General features: G+C 32.1%; 2 protein-coding genes across 2 annotated transcripts; both read right to left on the minus strand.

The window, feature by feature from the left end:
* Window positions 1–944: 944 nt before the first annotated feature.
* On the minus strand, window positions 945–2609 carry LOC134710660 (E3 ubiquitin-protein ligase TRIM71-like). Its single transcript, XM_063571047.1, has one exon. It carries the CDS (start codon window positions 2607–2609, stop codon window positions 945–947), a length of 1665 nt encoding a protein of 554 aa, XP_063427117.1.
* Window positions 2610–8439: 5830 nt separating this feature from the next.
* On the minus strand, window positions 8440–12589 carry LOC134709349 (uncharacterized). Its single transcript, XM_063569518.1, has 4 exons — window positions 12380–12589; window positions 9982–10157; window positions 9196–9315; window positions 8440–8656 (listed from the first exon to the last, which is right to left on the minus strand). The coding sequence occupies exons 1-4, from the start codon at window positions 12459–12461 to the stop codon at window positions 8603–8605; spliced, it is 432 nt and encodes a 143-aa protein (XP_063425588.1). The 5' UTR covers window positions 12462–12589; the 3' UTR covers window positions 8440–8602.
* Window positions 12590–21272: the final 8683 nt, after the last annotated feature.

Raw genomic sequence — 21272 nt, forward strand, 5'->3', positions numbered from 1 at the left:
TTTCAGTCTCATTCAGTCTCGCTGAAATCTCGTTCTTGAATTATTTTAAAAACATGAGATAAGAGTGTAAAATATCAATGAATTTTAAAAATATTATGATCAAACATAACTCTGCGAAAAAAAAATGGGTATTTACAATGAATGGTTTTTGAGTAATCCAGTTTTCAAATTTTACGACAAATGAAATCAGTATTTTAAGCCAACATTTTTAGAAAATGGGTTAGGGATATAAAAAATGATTTTACAAGAATCATGTACACCCCATTACATTTTGGTCTTTTCAAATTTCTTAGATATGTATTCTTCAATCATTTATAACAAAAAAAGTTGAAATAATATGCATTTTGTTCTTAAAACTAAAAAAAATCACAAAAATACAAAATTGACAGCATGGTAAATTTTTACACAAAAAAGCGTCAAAATATGATAAACCTATAGTTTGTTTAAGTAAACTTTATTCAGATTAGTCCACTTCATCTTTATAGAGAGTATGAAAAAAAGTTTAATTGTGGAACCTTGATTTTTTTAGACCAAAAAAAATTTAAAAATCGATGAAAAATGGGAAAATCACCAAAATTGGACATTTTCAAAGGGACGTAGCAAAAAAGGAAGTGCACCACCATATGATTTTTTCTTCACCAATTATTTTTTTACATTTTTCTCAACCCAAAAATCAAGTTAAGAAAAAAAGTTTAATTCTAGAAATTTTTGGCTCCTTTGAGGTGTACATCCTTAAGTAAGATATGGTAGCTGTTGTTGCAACTTGTTAAAAAAAACATGTCATATGAATTAAACAAAATTATAACAAATACGATTTTATTTCAAACAATTTCATATCTGAAACATTCCGTTCACAGGCGATCGCGATATAGTCATATAGAAATATGTAAAAATGTTTTATCAAACAAAACGGTTGTCCGTTTATTTTTTACTTGAATGTCTGTTCATTTACAATTGAAAATCATAACATTGTTAGCACCGGCATTTGAAATGTACAATTTGGTGTAGTTGTTGTTAAAAGCTACAGCTAAGGGTTTATTTAACCCATCAGAATTCTTTAAAATTATATCATCTACCTTACCATCAGGTGAAATACGATGTAAGTCATTAAAATCGTATCCTGTTACATACAAACTTCCCTTAGAATCTAGTGCTAAAGTCATTGGTCCGTTAACATGACAAGAGAAAACACGTGTTCCATCTAACTTTATACAACTGACAAGATTCGCACCACCATATTCGCAGCAATATAATCTTTCATCTCTATCCTTTACGAATGCAATTACAGCTGTAATAAATGAAATTCCAATTTTTAACGTCCTTTGACACTTTCCGCTTGTAAGGTTAATAATTGAAACTTTACCATCGTTTGAACCGACATAAGCACTGTCCTTTATAACTGCAACACCATGGGGACGTGACACATCGATGGCAATTAGTCTACCTGTTGTTACAGTTGTTAAATTTATAAACTGAATGGATTTAGTATTTTTCAATGTCACCACTCCTTCATTTGTTCCTGGGACGATAGCTATTCCAAACGGCTGACCATCAGCAGTACATGATTTTATGTGTTGTCCTGTTTCTGTCCACATTGAAACGTTATTTTCATCGATACCATCATTACAGAGGATTAACTTGTTGTCGTTTGTAACAACCATGCCTGTGATTCTTCCAGCGGGAATTTCAACTTTCTTTTCGAGCTCAAATGTTGATGGCACTTTTGAAATTATTTCCCGTGTTTGTGCTTGTAAGTGTTTTGGGGGTTGATATGCCACTGTACATGAGCTAGACTTTATTTTTACGGACCCAAAAGATTTTATTACAGAAATAAAATCTGTTACTTCGAAATCCACATCATTTGATTCCAGGCGAGACATGAGGTTTTGAAAACTTTGAGCTTGTTTTGAGATATCAGGCTTTACCGTGTTCAGATGAATGAATAATTGACTTTCTGAACCGTGTTTAGTGAAAAAATCTACTTTTTGCCACATATCTTTAATGTCATTTTGCCTTTTATCCGCTTCACCGAGATCATAGCAAGCCTTTTCGCGAATTGTTTTGTCTAATGTTTCTACTTCAAAGATCAATTTCTTCTCAAGTTGATCTAAGTGACCGTTTATGTCCTGTCTGATCTTTGCTGTCTGTTTTAATACTTTAGCTTTTATTTCTCCTACTCGTGTTTTATTTTCCTGTCTATCAACTACCAGTTCCTTTGTCGCTTTGAGTAGCGAAGTAATTTCTTTTGTTATATCTTCCACCATTGCAGATGATCTACAACCTTTCGCAGCGACATCTATTGGTTGAATTTTACCACAAGTGCGATGCGTGTTTGCCATACAAGTTCGGCATATCAAGCAATCATGGTCTGAACAATAAAACTCGAAACACATGCCTTCGTGATCACTGCAGTCTCTCTTGATGTGGAACTCATTCTCCGCTGATACAGACAAATCCACCAGGTGATGAGTAGCAAGGATTTTGACAGCACTGTGTATGGCAATACAATCGGTACATAGCACATCTTCACAATCAGTACACACCTTTATTCCCTTGGAGGATTTGTTCAGTCTAGAACAGGTATCACACATCACCATTTTTGATGCCATTTTTGACCTGAAATAAAAATTGCAAAAATGAATTGTTAAGGGTGTATAATTGTACATATATTTGTTACTTCACAAGACCATTAGTTCACTCCCGTTTTTGTAGGAGTTAATGTTTTTTTAGATCTTTAATTATTACTCTGCAGAATGTTTAAGCAATTTTTTTATTACAAGTATTTCCGTTCGTAGAATATAGACAACGATAACTTTAATTTTGTCATTGTGATCATTCGCACTCGATCGTTGATGCCATAATCAAGGAAAGGGAGGCAGAAATCCATCTACAAAACGATCATATCAATTGAAATCTGTGAAACAGATATTCCATAAAGGTTAATGAAGTTATAGTGGCCTTCGTAAATCTATCGATAAGAATTTTTACTTATAAGAACACTTGGTATTACAGTCATCTCAATAGCACTGCATGCTAAGATTCAAAAATTTAAGTAACTTTTTTATTACATTAAACATTTCTGCCAACCATTTATACCGATGAGATGTAATTGTCCGTGCGAGAGTAATATATAAGAGGTCAAGCGATTACAAAATGTGTAATAAGTTAAAACCAAAAGAAGAACAAACGACCTGGTTTATGCTACCAAACAATATTTAAATCAAAACAAATATAAAATTAGTTGTAAGTGTCATAAAAATGTCTCGTTGTTATTTAGAAACAAATCTTTATAGAAATAGTGATGCAAAAGTTACGAAAGGATCATTCATAAATCGAAAACAAACTCACAACGCTATGGCAAAACACGGTGCTTCTTGGACTGTTATTCAAAAAGGTTTTTATTTGAAATTCTGACAGAGTAGGGCTCATTAATCATATAAACATTATAACTTCGTTATCAGATAAACGGTGATACTATATAACCTTGATGATATTCAAAGTTATAAATCTATGTAAGTATGAATTAGGCAGCTGTGACCTTAATGAAAAAACATGAATTAGTATCCTAATCCTTAATTTTTTTTTCAGTAAAATTTTTCTATTATCTATATCATCGGTTTTCCTGGGTGTGTTTGATCGGTAAACCCACCAGTATAAGCATAAAAGAGGGGCAAAAGATACCAGAGGGCCAGTCAAATTCATGAATCGAAAAACTGACAATGTCATGGCTAAAAAATAATAACGGGAAAGTCGACAAGAAGATTAGCAGAATTGTTTCAAATAGGAAAGCCGATAGCTTTTTCAAAAATACGTCCTCCAAACGTAACAAATATGTTGTCAATCAGGGAATCATCGAGCATCTTGAAATTGTCAGTTTTAGAGACTTTTTTTAATCAGAGTGTTTCTTCACAAAGTTAGATTTGTCCCTCCCTAAGACCAGATACCAGGTACAGACCATGATATCGGAATTGTTCCTTATGTCGTAACTACAATCCCAATCCCTTTCAGAAATGTGACTTACCGAATTAGACTATTTAGCTGATTTGTTATCACATAGGCAACACGACGGGTGCCACATGTGGAGCAAGATCTGCTTACCCTTCTTGAGCACCTGAGATCACCCCTAGTTTTTGGTAGGGTTCGTGTTGTTTATTCTTTAGTTTTCTATGTTGTGTCATGTGTACTTTTGTTTCATAAACCAGTACTTTACAATTCCGGATATATTTTCATAATGCATTATTACTTTTTAGATTTTCATATTATTGTTAGTCATTATTTTGTTTGAAATTCAGGGCAAAGACATCAACTAACTGGAGCCACATGGTAATTATTACTTTTTATTTCACAGAACTCACTTCATACTAACAACCTTTTACTAAAGCAATTTGTTTAAATATTTTACCAGTTAGTTAGTATTGGAGAAGAATTCAATTTGCAATTTGGTAAATTATTTCAGTCATTGCTATTGTGATACTCCAAATCCCACTGAATAAGCACAGCAAAATGACAGAATATTGGCCGTAGAATACATTATAGAAATTGAAATCAAACTAAATAAACAAGATTTTGTATAGTTTTGTAGCCAATACATTTTACGGGCCTTCAAATGTTAAGGGGATTTCTTAAACTGAAATATGTCTATCAATTATAACCTTTTTTTAACAATTAATATTTCTTCAGTATCTCTCGGACAAGGATTCAAAGTCATATATTTGGAAATATTATTATTTGATGGATTTTAAATTTCATGAACCAATCTAAAAAAAAAGTTTGTAGTTTTACCTTATTTGTTAAATTTAGAAAAATCTTCTTCTCTAATTTTGTTTATCGCAACAATAAGATAATACACAAGCAATTGTTTTGTCATAAAGGGCTACAACGCCAGATTCCAACATATGTGAATGCTTTTGATTATATTCATTGGAAAATAGCTGTGTGTTTTTGAATGAAATATTATGTTATTTTAACAATAAATACGTTTAATTAATTCCGAGTTTATGAATGTAAGGCAAACATTGTTATAACAGGATGTTAAAAGCAGAACAAGTTTGTGCTTGGTCTTATTTTGAAAAGTCAACATATTTCAATAGCAAATTCAACACATAAATTGATATCTTCGACAATATTTCTAAAACATCATGATTATATTACACAATATCTTAATCTAAAAGGAATTACTTTCAATTTGTTCACAGGTTTTTCTTGGGGCACGTCCGGCTACCTATTTATTCGTTACAGTCTTGCACAGTTATCTACCGTGGATATTGATATTTAAGGCCATTGAATTATTTTTTATGTTATAACGTAAAAATGGGCTATTTTAACCTATCGTATAGTATGTAAAATAAAAACATTTTTTTAAAGTGCAATGTGCATGGCTATTTACAAATATAGCCCGAGGATATCCAACTTGGCATTTGATTTTCGGGGAGAGGAGATTTTTCTATGTCATTAAAGATATGTATGAGCCGCTCTTATATGTAACTATTTTAAGCTTCCTAATACATGTATATGATAAGGTCGAGAAATTAAGAAGAAATCAATGATACGGTTGCTTACGAAGTCATCAGTATGTGAAGACCCCTTGTGAAGCTAATCAGATGTCAATATTTTCAACAAATGTGATGAAATCCAAAGTCGTTATACTGAATCCGATAATTGTCAAATGTGTCTTTTTTTACCTGATCAGCGTAATTATTATAGATATACTTGTTTTTTTCAAAAACAAAATACATATGATACGGTATTTATTTATTTTGTATCAAAATACTCAATTGTGAATGTTGAATTTAAGACCGTACCTTGACCTATAATGGTTTTCTTATATAAATTGTGACTTGGATGGAGAGTTGTATCATTGGCACTCATACGACATCTTCCTTTATCTAATTAATAGATGCAAAGGAATTGGGCTACCGGGAAATCCTAATCCTAGCTATCCAAACTGGGACTGTCCCCTTGGGATTTGATCAACTTTTCACTGGTCGCATTCCACCTTTCCAAGCCAACAGACAAACATAATTTCTTTTCTTCTTCTGGCGCGTAAATTACTAAAAAGAATAAAAGACGAGCAACACATGGCTCAGAATCGTTTCATGTTCACTATAAAGAACAATGATCTTAATTTATTTTCTTAAATTTTTCTCTTTTTTTTACCATAGCATTGGAAAAAATCCGACTACATTGAAACTTGATGGTTATGTTTAGAAAACGCAAATGTGCTGTAGAAATAGTGGAACTGTTTTTTTTTTAACTTTAGGCGCAATTGTTTTAAAAATTGCGTCAAGAGTTCTAAAGTTCGTACTTTTTTTACTGAAATTAGCAATTAGATAATAAAATGCACTTAGTTATGTTTGTAGAACAAGAGATATTTTCTATAGTGGTGCATTCCAAAATTCTGCTGTTTTTATTTCTGTGTGACGTCTTTATACAAAATCCGTACTGTTATGTATATTTCGTTATTTTTTTTTTTTGTGCCTTATATTTATTTGATGAGTCAAGCTTTTTCCAAATAATGTTGACATGCTGTTGTTATATCATCCAGTGCGGTAATTCTGTAAAAAGCTTGGCAAACCAAACAACTTTTTTTTTTAATAAATAATCCCGTTTGTGTCCTGTATTATCTTAAAATAACGTAAAAAGTGTGCATACTACCTCGTTTCAAAGCAAAACATATGACAATCAAATTCCAGAAAAAAGGTGACTATAGAATTTTTTTTCGAATAATGTTAAATAACTTGGGTGTGGACTTCGTTTTAATCGTTATTATAATATGAAAATAAGAATATGTGGTTAAGTGTACTCGACTGTTATGTGGTGCGTTGAATCCTTCTGAACGGAAGTGTAAATATATATCATGACGAAATAGAAAAACCATAAAAGACATACAACAGTAGAAAAGTAATAAGAAAGACAACTAAACACGTTTAAGACGACAGTGAACATGCCAATACTAATTTTAGAAACTGAGAAAATAACCAAGCCGTAACACTGACCGTAAAAACTTGTGTAAGGATTGTTTGTTATCGCTCAATTACTCACATCTATATGTTCTGACGCACTAAAAAGTGTAACTCAATCTTTCAAAAAAAAGTAATAAACAACTGATGATGACACACCTGCATATTTCTTTTTTTAGATTGAGACGTTAAGATTTTGGAAATAATCTTAGGTGTGTTTAGCGTTTTGTGATTTATAATACTAATCAAAAGATGTTAATGCCTAGTAAAGATTCACTATCGTTTCGTCGTCAAAACTACATTGTAAGTATGACCGGATACATGTAAAACGCATGTTTATTGTTTGGACTATCATCTTTCTGACTTTTATTATTAATAAATAAAATAAAAATAAAATTATTGTATCTTTTAATTGTCAATATTAGCTCAAATATTCCTACACAATTATCTTTTGGTTAAAAATGTATATTTCTACCAATCCGATAATGGACTTCGTATCTACGTGTCAACGACAGTTTTAGCAGACTATCTGCTAATTGCTTAATCCGTAGTTCAACTGTATACCGACTAAAATCTTCATTTAATGCCCAGCGAAAAATCTGGCTATATAAGAATTGCACGTTTTTGTCTTACACAATATATATTAATATCCACTTGTATTTTTGTCCATCTGATGAGTTCAGTCTTTTTCAACTGATTTTTATAGTTCGTTCTTATGTTGTATTGTTATACAACTGTCCCAGGTTAGGGGGATGGTTGGGATCCTGCTAACATGTTTAACCCCGCCACATTATTTATGTATGTGCCTGTCCCAAGTCAGGAGCCTATAATTCAGTGGTTGTCGTTTGTTTATGTGTTACATATTTGTTTTTCGTTCAGTTCTTTAACATAAATAAGCTGTTAGTTTTCTCGTTTGAATTGTTTTACATTGTCCTATCGAGGTCTTTTATAGCTGTCTATGTGGTATGGGCTTTGTTCATTATTGAAGGCCGTACGGTGACCTATAGTTGTTAATGTTTGTGTCATTATGGTCTTTTGTGGATAGTTGTTTCATTGGCAATCATACCACATTTTCTTTTTTTTATATGACTTATTATCTACTTAACAATTATATCGTTCAACAAGTATAACGTATACGTGCATAATCATTTTCCGTACTTTAAGTTTTTATAAGGTCGCCAATAGTTCAACCAAAAAGTGCAAAAAATTATTGCAGTTAAAGAATGATTCGTTCATATCTGACACCAGTATGTCCATATCACATAAGAAAGGGAGTGGCTACTGGCACTTGTCAAAGCCAATATTATGAATTGTGCTACTTACTTGTATTTTATTTTTCAGTATATTGTGTACAAAAGTAACATTAAACTCATGGTTACCATATCACAAATCTCTTTTTTGAAATAAACTGTATTGTGACAGTTCTTTAACAAAATTCATACAAATTCAACCCTGAAACAACAAAGACGAAATAAAAGCGTTTGATTTAGAATTTATTTTACAATGATCTGTACTACTTTTTATTTTGCACTCTTTCTTCCATTGCATTATGGGTAAAATCTCAGCATATCAGCACACGTTGAGGAGTTCAAAGTACACTTCATTAGAATTCAGATTCGTCAAAGTACCAATTCCAAGTCTGACTATTTCACTCTTTTCATCTTGTATTCCATTGATTTACCCTTTGAATGTATAGTCTGAAAAATATGATATGAATCTATAACACAAGGCGTACAATAGATATAAACTACTGTTGTCTTTATTAAACTGCAATTAAGATGTAAATTTTTAACTTTTCGTATTATGTTTTTTGTTTGTGTAATTAGATTTTTTTCATAGATTCGACCAATCGTGTAGTCACGTGATTTTTACTTACGAATGATATCGAAAAAGCATTCATTGGCAATTACCGACTTTCAGCAAAAAGCAGACGACTAAATAGTGTCGCATACAACCAAATCTAAAAACCTTGCAGTTTCAAAAAGTCCGAACACCAATTCTGAAAACTATGTAAATTAAAATACACAAACATTGTAGGACGCCAGTTTTCTCGTTTGAAAATTGTTTTACATTAATTTTGTCATTTTTTATTCCTGTCTATGCGATATGGACTTTGCTTATTGTTGATGGCCGTACGCTGACCTATATATATTAATTTCTGTGTCATCTGGTCGCTTATGGAACAATTGGCAATCATATCACATCTCCTTTTTTAAATTGTATTTTTTTTACTTACTACAGTCATACTATCACCCGATATTTGACGAACTATTTTATAACTTCTCCATTCACCATCTTCCATATTACTTTGTTCAGATTCTTGAACCTCGTTGTCGTTTTTAACCTCTAATACAACCTATAAAAACACATAATAACGCGACAAATCGACTATTGTATTTATAAGGTAATTGCTTGACATTACAATACCAAAAATTAAAAAAAGAAAAATTAAAACGAAAGGAAGGAAAATCATTTGTATTGAACGAGCCCAGCGTAGGTTTCAAAGTTGATTTTGTCTGTTCAATGTAATTGTAGATGCCAAAATGGCCATACTGTGAGTTTAAATCATTGTTGAAGACCGTACGATGGCCTATATCAATTTGTTTCTGAGTCACTTGGTCTTTTGTGGAAAGTTATCTCATAAGCAATCATATTTGAGTTGATTGAACTTCAAAATGATCAAAAAATACATTGACCAAAAGTTTGAACCTGAAGCTGGAAAGACGGACGAAAGGACGAACAAACATACGAACGCACAGAACGAAAAAAAATATGCTACTAAGTGGGACATACAAAAAATTACATTATAACTCACCTAATCATCAGTGCTAATGGAATTGAACATCTTCTACATTGTATTTTAATTCAAATAATTTTGGAGTTTCCACAGCAATTCTTTTTATTTAATTTTTCATATCTCCATTCACACATGGGTGAGGCGGGTTGGGAAATAAAATAAAGTTCACCATTAATATGTCAAAAAGATTAAACTGAATTATTGCTTCTTTTGTATTTTTATTACCTTGATATCAGAGCCGTCCAGGTTTTTATCAGCGAACTCTTTTCCTACTTCAATAACATGTGTCTTTTCTCCTTCTAAGGTAGAGTTGGAGTGGATAACAGTCCAAACATTTCCTTTGACATCAAATTTGCTTGTAGTGGAAGCGTTTCTAAAACTGTCTTTTGCCTCTTTCAATCCTTTAAACATAAAAAAAAAAGCTTCTTTCTAAAGGGATGGGTTTGTAGTAGATATTTTATTTATGAGATAAATCAGAAATAAGCTTTCGTAAGCCAATTTTAACAAATCGTTCGTGTGAACAGAGCTTAAAGCCGACTATAATTGGTAACTATATAAAAAAAAAAAAGAAGATGTTAAATGATTGCCAATTAGACAATCCTCTACAAGAAACAAAATGACACAGAAATTAACAACTTTGGGTCACCGTACGGTCTTCAACAATGACCAAACCCCATACTGCATAGTCAGCTATAAAAGGCCCCGAAATTATTAATGTGAAAAATTCAAACGAGAAAACTAACGGCTTAATTTATGTACAAAATATGAACGAAAAACAAATATGCAACACATTAACAAACGGCAACCACTAAATTACAGACTCCTGACTTAAGACAGGCACTTACAAACCAGAATTTGGTAGGGTTCTCAACCCTCCCCCTAACCTAGGAAAGAGGTGTCCATAACAGTACGAACTATCAAAATGAGTTGAAAAAGGCATAACTCTTCAGATGGATACAAAAACTACAAATACACAGATTGGACGGAGCCGGGTACTTGTATATCCAAACAACAAAAAGATCGGAGAGTACTCGCAGTTACTGACAGCTAGTTCAAATACATTAACAACTAATAAAAAAAAATCATGCATCTATGACTAAATTCATTAGATTTGGTGGATAGTTTTTTCATTGGTAATCATACCACATCCCCTTATGTTTATATTAAAATAGTATGTATAACTTCGATTTAGGTGTGATTCTTTTAAATAACTAAAAAAGAATAATAATAAAAATATTAAATTTGGTGCGTTTAGAGGGCTTTTCTGAGTGTAGCTTATATAACTTAGAAACGCCCCCAACCAAAAATATATATAGGTTACGAGGCTTTATAAATCTTATAACCAAAACAAACAATAAAAGAAAAAAAATGGTTAACCCCTATAAATCTACAAATGCAACCGAATGACGCATAGGAATAGAAAGGGGTAGATAGATTATGGTTATGGTTTCTATATATTAATAAAGTGCTGCAAGATCTTCGAAAACTTGTCGGCGACAACATGGCGGGAGATAAACGCGACGAGGAACCATACAATTTCCGGTAAATTGATTGGTATTTGATTTCAGGTAAATTAGTTCCCTGATGGGTATCCTGATGGGCATATGATTTCCCGTAAAACCATATTTACCATATGCACTAACAACACACGTGCTTATTACAATGTACCATGATGTTTAAATGTTTTATAAAAATATAAGATTAATTTCTAAAAATTGGATAGTAGTTTCAATCTCACTGCATAAAGATCTTAAACGATAACGAAAATCGAACAAAACGAGAATTTCGATGAAATGCATATAAATCATAAATATTGAAAACTGTATCCGCGATTCCTACTCCAACGCCACCTCATCCCCTTTCTCCTCCAAGAAGACTATCCACTGTTCAGTACTTCCTGATTGCAAGATTGTACAGCATCCATTAATCATGATTTTATCTTAACCCACAGTTTCTGGAAATAACTGACCAGTTTATTATAACAACCGTCTGCGCGGATCAGCCGGTGCTATGTTGAGCTTTTGATATTAAGCTTCTGTTGTACATTTTTAAAAGTTACTATCATCTGACTCTAAATGTTTAGTACTGTTAGAAAATTAGACAGGACAATAGACTTATCTTTAATATCACAAATATTAAAAATAAATGAATAAATATCCCCCCTAGAAAAAAATCCCAAGAAAAAGAAAAATAATGAGGAAAGAAAAGAAAACATCAACCAATGTTGTGATGTCAACGAGGGAAATTTATAGTATAGTACCTTGTTATCTGTTTAATTTAAATAACATATTTTATCTACCGATTAAAATGGATTTAATGCATTTTTAGAATTGTGATTTAATTTTGAGCTCCTTATAAATGTCATTGACTAAATATTATGACAGTATTTATATGGATCAGCACTAAACGACCACACTTTCATAAAGAAAGTACTATGTCTTTAACTAATGCATTTGTAAGCCAGATTTATAAGTAGAATATCCACAATAGAACCTTCCATAAGATTTTTAACAACCTAATTTTACAAAGGCCCCCTCAACTGAATTTTTTCATTAGATTAAAAATGATAATGATTAATAATAAAATTATAATTATTATGTTAATATACAAAAGAAAGGCTTACCCATGAGATCCATGAATTCATCGTATCTTTCCCATCCATCTTTGCTGCCATCGTGAAACCACGTTCCATTAAAGTAAGCCATATTTGATTTCTCAAGTTTTTAGAATTGTATTGATTTAATATTATATACATGTACACTCACAATGCCGTTTAAAATACAATATCGACCCTATTTTTGAACCTGGATTAATTTTGTAATTGAACATTTTATACAATGTAACTTTAAATGGCCGGCTTGTTTCTTTCGATATTGTATAGGAAACGTAGCTCATAATAGACTAATGAATGTGTCCAGAATCCGAAAGGCGAATTTCACAATACTTAAAGTTCATTGACTTAATAACTTTAGTCTAACATTTCCCTTTATAAATCATACTTTTAAACATTGCATCCTGAATTTATGTATTTGCTATCATTTTATGTAAATGCTATCTGCATTAAATATCCCTCTACCTTAAAAAAAGAAAATTCCGAAGAATAACAAAAAAAGAAAGAAGAAACCATCAACTAATGTTGTGATGTCAACGAGTGGAAAGCTTTTCAAACCTTGTTACCTGCATAATTTAAATAACATGTTTTATCTAGTATCGATTAAAATAGATTAAATGCATGTATATCCGTTCAATTTAATTTTTAACACCTGTATACATTTCATTGACTAAAAGATTATAACAACTAGAAAACACCCGTGATATCGCGGGTCCTTTACTGAATTAAAGTATATAACTAAGCCATGTAAGCGTTAGCCTTATTTTAGTATTGGTATTGTCATCTGATAAAGTCGTGCTGATTATAAGATATATATACACAGTTTTCTCTGCTTTCAAATCTTTCTGTTTGAACCCGTCGACCTCACGGAACTTTTCAATAATTGGTAATAGTCAAGTCCTGGAAATGAGTATTTTTAATCAACAGCATTGTCCAATAACGTTCAATTCTTTGATTCGCTGTTTTACGTCATGCCCGCTAACAAATTGAAAACTGTACCTATACGCCTTAATTTAAGTCCAAATTTTTAGTATTCGTATTGTTATCTGAGAAAGTCTTACTATTATTAAAAAACTACAATAGGGAACAATTTTACAATGATTGAATTTAGCTGTGTTGATCCTGTGATCATGAAAACCGTGTATATAGCAAAATCAAATACACCGTTTGGTGGTGCGCCTGTCAGATGCGGAACGTACAGATAAGGTAATAAGGTAACAGGTGAATATACTATTGGTATCGGTATCGGTTTCGACCCGGAACTTGTTAATTATCGGCAATATTAATTATGTGGAAAACAAAAGGGTCTGGAGGGGTGTAATTTTTAATCTACACCATGGTCCTATATTAGCTATATATAAAGTTGAATTCTTTGATTTGTCGTTTTTACCCGATGCCGGCTGATAAATTGGACCTCGTAATTTTAGTATTATTATAGATAGGCTATGTACATGTACTAGTCTTAAATCAATACCCAGTATCTGTACATTATTATGGAAACTGACTACCTATCACTTCACTAACAAACAACAAATCGAGTCATGAAATATCTTTTTATACGCCATAGGTTTTGCTCATTGTTTGAAGGCCTTCTGTAGACACGTACTGGTCAATATACGTGTTCCTGTGTATTTGGTGGACGAGAGTATCACATCATATCAAATCGCATTAATTCATACTACATTTCCTTATTGTGGACAAAATAAAAAAGGAAAAGTTCTTTAGATTCATTATGTTTCGTTGGATACCAATTTTCGTGGATTTCGTCGGCACAAGTGAACAAAATTACAAATTTACCATAGCCGTGTATGCAGACTTTGGCAGAACCACGAAATTAAATGTACACAAATGAGTAAGTTTGTTCGATCCGCGAAAATCGGTACCCACGAAAATAAATGAATCCACAGTCAATTACGAACGCCGAAGATATTTTTAATATCAAATTCACAATAACATTACACACACTCAAGTCTGTTTAACTATACCTTTGCGCGATATATATTAATTTAATAAGTATAGTTACTAACAATAGAGCATAGAGACCAGGAATATTTACATTACATCTGATCATTCTTTATATTGTTTTCTTTACTTGACATGGACGCGTTTTCAAATCTATAACTCATTGAGTCAACCGAATATTATCTCAACAATTAACCAAGGAAAAATAACTAACTATTAAGTAATAATTCCAAGATGGTAGAAGAAGAGCAAATAGTGACATTATCTCTAACATTTGGATAATATAAGTGGTTTTATTCTTAATAGTTTGTACACTTTTTTCATAACAAAAATTAACCATTCGGTAACATATGAAAACTTTCTTTTTTTTTTTGTAAAGAGGATCATATATCGTCAATGAACAAGTTTCTGTTACCTTAATACATTGTATCGTAATAAACCTACATGCATGTACCTATTTCCAGGTGGCGTGTTGAATCGCAAAATAGTTTCTTATCGAAATTATTACACAAATTAACCATTCAGTTACATCCAAAAATTTATTCATATCGAACTTCACTTTTTTCGTGTTTCCCTGTTCTGCTTCCCAGTCGAACCACTTTGCAAAACCTGGCTATTTGATTTTCTGCTTAATTGTTCTTATACTATTTTGTATTTTGCATGAACTATCTTATTGTATGATTGATGCTTCCTTAAAACCCAGTGGCAAATATCTCATGCATGTTTAGGACGGTTAAATATGTGAAATAGGTTGCTAAACATAATTGTACGAATCAATCAATCAATAAGTCGGGATATGATTTATCTTAACTTGGTCACTGATTGTTCGTGGCTCACTAAAGACAAAAAAGTACAAAGCAGTTGTGTACTGTGTGGTATTAATTCCGGTGATGAAGCATATAAGCCATATACAGCAGGATACATTTGTGAAGTTTTGTTTAATGCAGTAACGATCGAAAGCATGCATGTCAATTTCGTAGACAAGTACCGAAGCTAATAAACTCGACAATCTATCAAACGCAGGAATTGGGGAAAGTTAGGAAAGCTTACAACCTAAAGCTTGCTTCGGAAGTTGCATGGATGTATCTCTCAAACTAATTGGAGCCTAGTACTGTCATGTGATAACTTTTAAACATGATAAAACTATAAATGTCAATTTGCAACTAACATCGCATGGTCATTAACACAATCCAATCGAATCCCAAGATACTCACATACAAATTCGTAATTAATATAGATTCACTCGATTACCATGTCAAACAATGTAGTAATTGCAAAATATAAAATATCGATTTTCTCAGCTGTGAAGTCGTCATGTATGTAAAGCTAAAATATATAGACTGCAACTAGTTTATATTCACTCGGCAATTAGACAGAAATGGTAACTACTCTCTATTTCTAGGAAATATTTCTCTTTGTTTATGCTTTTTTTAATTTATTTTTTTATTCAACAAACTAGTCTAAGAGATGTCAACAAGAACACTAGTAGTGCATATACAGTATCGCTCATTAAGGCTGAGTATTTACCCGAGTAAATATGCTAATGAATGTAAATATCCTGGTCAATAATGCACTTTTAAAAGGCGTACTATGTGATATTTACAGATGATACAAGATAAGGCTTTAATTAAATTATGAATTCTTCTTTTTGTAAATGTACTGCAGTTTTATTTAATAGTTGTCCAAAGCATATGTTGAATATGAAGTGCGTTGTTTTAAAATTACGCTTGAGTTTTATAAACGGTTTGATAATGTTCCGAACTTGTAATGAAAAACATCCGGTTGGTCGCAAATGGAATTTATGTTGCGATTAAGAGATAATTCCTATTTTTCAGATTTCACATATGAAAGACAATTCTCCTCGTTTGTACATTGATAATTTATTTGACTTGAGTTGCAGATTTCCGATTCCTGGGGACTTTTATCAAAATCTAAAAACGGTGTAAGAGAAAACAAAAACAAAAAATGATTATAAAAATCATACTGCATTCAAACTCTCGTTGGGTTGTTATCTCTTTAACACATTCTTCATTTCCATTCTCATTTTCATGTTGAAATTCGCAGTTATGAATTACAAGCTAAAAGAAAATAGCCTGCTGTTCAGAAAACGTGCCTTCCTAAAACGATCGCATGCCCTTCTTTCCCTTTTTTTTTTAATATTTAGCAATCATAATGATTTTTAAGTAATCGTACTTATTATCTTAATTGAAACTGTTGAAACGTAACAAGCTTCCTAAACGCGGTTTGTGTAGTTTCCCTGATTAGAAATGTTTTAATATGATATGCAACTATTACAACATCAATCGTTAGGATCATAGACTACCTGCTTGACACAGTTAAATTAATAATTGATTTAATTCGATTTTCCGGTTGATTTAGTATTCTTATTTAATTTTCTCAATGAAACTATTTACCCTTTTCGAGTAATGAATTTAGCTCCCGAAATTAACAGATATCCAAAACAATCACAGTACACGTTCTAGGCATGACCTAAATGCCCTAGCTGTTACACAATGAAAGTGCACGTGACGCGTGCTATTGTACTGTACCAAAATAATTCATTTTCTTAAATATGATAAATGTTTTCATTATCTAAAAAAAATCATTTTCATTTGGAAAAAAATTAAAGAAAGACAATTAAGCGATCATAAATCAATAAAAGTCCACCTATCTCCAGGTAATTATTTTGTACTAGATAATTTTCTGTACTGTTTTAAATAGAGAAGAACACGACAGAATCTGCAATTAGACATCATATAACTGCGACTGAGGTGATATAACAGTTTTTGTAGCACATTATTCTGTGGTTAAGATGCTCGTACGGCTTAAATGGTTGATGTTATTGCAAACTACAATAATCCTAGCAGGTAAGCTTATCACACAGATATACAGTAACGTTTAATTTGGACAGAGAAAATATTATAATCAAATTTTAATGACCCCAAAAACATTTTACCACATGATTTTTGCAGTTATAATCTTTTATGTATTTTTTCATATATTTTTGTTTCCATATTTTTTCATTTAAAGTGGGAAATTAGTTTATCAAAAGCTGATTTTCTAACATAACAAACCTTTGAACATTTTTCAGTCAAAAACAGTGCAGAGACTGTCGTGTGTTTCTATATTGTATACTTGTGTTTTGTTTGTTGTTGTACAAGTGTATATCATATTCGTTGTTATTTGTTGCTGTTAATCCCTTTTCGTTTTATTGTATAACATATTCATTGTTGTTGGGTTTTTTGTTGTTGCTGTATATCATTTTTCCGGGTGTTTTTTTTTTCGTTTGTTGTATATCATATTTGTTTTTCGTTTGCTGATTTTTAAAGGTATCAAGACGTTGGTTTTCACATTTGAATTGTTTTGCTTTTTCTTTACGTTTGCGCCTTTTATAGTTTGCTATGCTGTATATGATTCACTTGTTGAGAGCCATGTACGATGACGTGTAGTTCCACATATTAACGATATCAATAATTTTGGTCTCGAATGGAAAGTTGTCTCATTGGCAATTATACCACATCCCGTTTTATAATAATAATGTACCGTTCCTCAATTCGCAGTTCCAGAATCCAAATTATGCATTCTGGGTAATATTTTCAAAAGCGTACATCAATACGTTGTGATTGGAAAACAATAGTCTTAGATGCATGAATTTTTATTAGATGTTGTGGGCTTTAAATTAGCAGTTACTGTGAGTGCTCGCAGATCTTTCTCTTTGTTGTCGGGATGTTTAAGTACCCAACCAAGTCCACTCTGTGTTTTTGTTAGATGTATTTTTATTTGTATCCATCCGATGAATTAAGCATTTTTTTAACTGATTTTTATAATTTCTTCATATCTTGTTATGTTACACCACTGTCCCAGGTTAGGAGAGGTTTTGGGCGCTCAAGAACATGTTTTACCTCTCCACATTGTGTGTCTGAAGTCCGAAACCTGTAGTTCAATGGTTGTCGTTCGTTCATGTCTGTCATATTTGTTTTCCGTAAATTGATTTTTTATTTTAAAAATTCATTAGATTTCTGAATTAAATTGTTGCATATTTTCCATAGCGAGGCCAGTTATACCCGACCATACGAATCGGTTATGTCATACGGTTGCCTATAATTGATTACATTCATTTCATTTTTAACTTATTATAAGTGGATAGTTGTTTCACGGACAAGCATACCACGTCTCCTTTTCTCATCACTTGGCGTCCGTCGTCCGTCGTCCGTCGTCGTCGTCGTCGTCCGTCGTCGTTAACTTTTACAAAAATCTTCTCCTCTGAAACTACTGGGCCAAATTAAACCAAACTTGGCCACAATCATCATTGGGGTATCTAGTTTAAAAAATGTGTGGCGTGACCCGCCAAACCAACCAAGATGGCCGCCATGGCTAAAAATAGAACATAGGGGTAAAATGCAGTTTTCGGCTTATAACTCAAAAACCAAAGCATTTAGAGCAAATATGACGTGGGTAAAATTGTTTATCAGGTCAAGATCTATCTGCTTTAAAATTTTCAGATGAATCAGACAACCCATTGTTGGGTTGCTGCCCCTGAATTGGTAATTTTAAGGAAATTTTGCTGTTTTTGGTTATTATCTTGAATATTATTATACATAGAGATAAACTGTAAACAGCAATAATGTTCATTAAAGTAAGATTTACAAATAAGTCAACATGACCAAAATGGTCAGTTGACCCCTTTAGGAGTTATTGCCCTTTAAAGTCAATTTTTAACCATTTTTCGTAAATTTTATATATCTTTTACAAAAATCTTCTCCTCTGAAACTGCTGGGCCAAATTAATCCTAACTTGGCCACAATCATCTTTGGTGTATCTAGTTTGAAAAATGTGTGGCGTGACCCGCCAAACCAACCAAGATAGCGGCCATGACTAAAAATAGAACATGGGGGTAAAATGCAGTTTTCGGCTTATAACTCAAAAACCAAAGCATTTAGAGCAAATCTGACATGGGGGTCAAATTGTTAATCAGGTCAAGATCTATCTGCCCTGAAATTTTCAGATGAATCGGACAACCCGTTGTTAGGTTGCTGCCCCTGAATTGTTAATATTAAGGAAATTTTGATGTTTTTTGGGTTATTATCTTGAATATTATTATAGATAGAGATAAACTGTAAACATCAATAATGTTCAGCAAAGTAAGATTTACAAATAAGTCAACATGACCAAAATAGTCAGATGACCCCCTAAGGAGTTATTGTCCTTTATAGTCAATTTTTAACCATTTTTCATAAAATTTGTAAATTTTTACTACCAGTAACATTTTCCAGAGAAACTACTGGGCCAAGTTCATTATAGATAGTGATAATTGTAAGCAGCAAGAATGTTCAGTAAAGTAAGATGAACAAACATGTCACCATCACCAAAACACAATTTTGTCATGAATCCATCTGCTTCCTCTGTTTAATATTCACATAGACCAAGGTGAGCGACACATGCTCTTTAGAGCCTCTAGTTGTTATAAACAATTGAAATGCAACCAATAATGTATATAAAAATAAATCAAGAAAAGCGCTTAGGACGCACATTACTTAAAAGGAATAAAGATTATTTTCATTTTAAGTCCTAACTATATATACTTATTATCATGTAAAATGGTTGTAATGCATTTACATTTGAATCTGTCTAAACCGATTCTAAACGCATACCATTAGATACTACTGGACTGCAAAATATGTTTGGTATACACACTATCAGGTTTTAGGTTTAAGCAATATTTTGCAGGTTTCACTGTATTTCTTATTAATGATTGTTGTTGGTGAAACATGTCAGAATATGAGTTGTTTAAATAAGTTTAGACTCATTGGTGACTGAGTTTTATTGAAAGAAGGAACGGTCAACGTCATTTTGAAAAGCTGTCAGTACAAAAGTAGCAAAAGGCAGTCGGAGGCGTCAATTCTTTAAACCGATATTTGACGGTCACATGGTTTCTTTTTAAAGAACAAAGACTTATCAAACGTGTCTCATTTACAGAATAAGTACGGGAAGCAATATGCAATATCATTAACGTTGATTGCAATGGAATAAGCGATGAGATCAACATTCCTATTATTGAATAAAAGTTACTATATTCATAAAATTTACAATGCATTATTATTGTCAAACAGCAAAACAGCGAAATAAATAAACCGTCCATAAAAAGACACATTTGATATATTTCCAGGGACGACATTAATTAAGCACTTGTGTACGTTATTAATTGAGACATTCAGCATCCCCTACTTAAGCCACAATGAATATCCGTTATTAGCATTCAGACGATTGCAATAAAGCTGATTATGATTACATCCTTTCATACGAAGGTTGAACAATTGAAGTTATGTCAATAAGAGTTGAACATACGTTCCAGCAAAAAATATATACATGTAAAGGACGGACATCAACATTTTAAAGCCTAAAAGGATATATATTTTTTTTTAAATCATAATGTTTGTTAGTATGTTCAAATTTGAAATTTGAAATAAAAGTAAACTTTCTTTGTACCAATTTTATAACCCGAAATGTTCAATTTAGCAAGAAAGAATTAATAGATAAACTCTAAAATATAGGATCATCTAAAGAGTGTTGTGTGCCTTCAGTTAGTCGATCAAAATTGCTTTCAGAGGGACTTTAGAGATTTCAATTTTTGTTTTTAAATTTGCTTCAGGTTTTATACTGGATGTGAAATAACCACTGATAATTTATTGTCTTTTTAAAAATATAATAAATGGCATGTCAATATGCAAGTTTTAATGGGTTTCTGCGGGCGGTAGTAATGCTCGTCCCACATGGCTCAGCTGGTAGCACAAACACAAATGGACAAGAAATTCTCGTAACAAAAACATAAATAACAGCCACAAAACCCACTTAAATACTAAAAAAATATTGGAAGGGATAGCAATTTATTTTATTTACTGCTTAGTTATCATATACACAAGTCTCGGGGTTTATTTTCGTCAGT

This window comes from Mytilus trossulus, chromosome 3 (genome assembly GCF_036588685.1).
Source record: "Mytilus trossulus isolate FHL-02 chromosome 3, PNRI_Mtr1.1.1.hap1, whole genome shotgun sequence".
Taxonomy (NCBI): Eukaryota; Metazoa; Mollusca; class Bivalvia; order Mytilida; family Mytilidae; genus Mytilus; species Mytilus trossulus.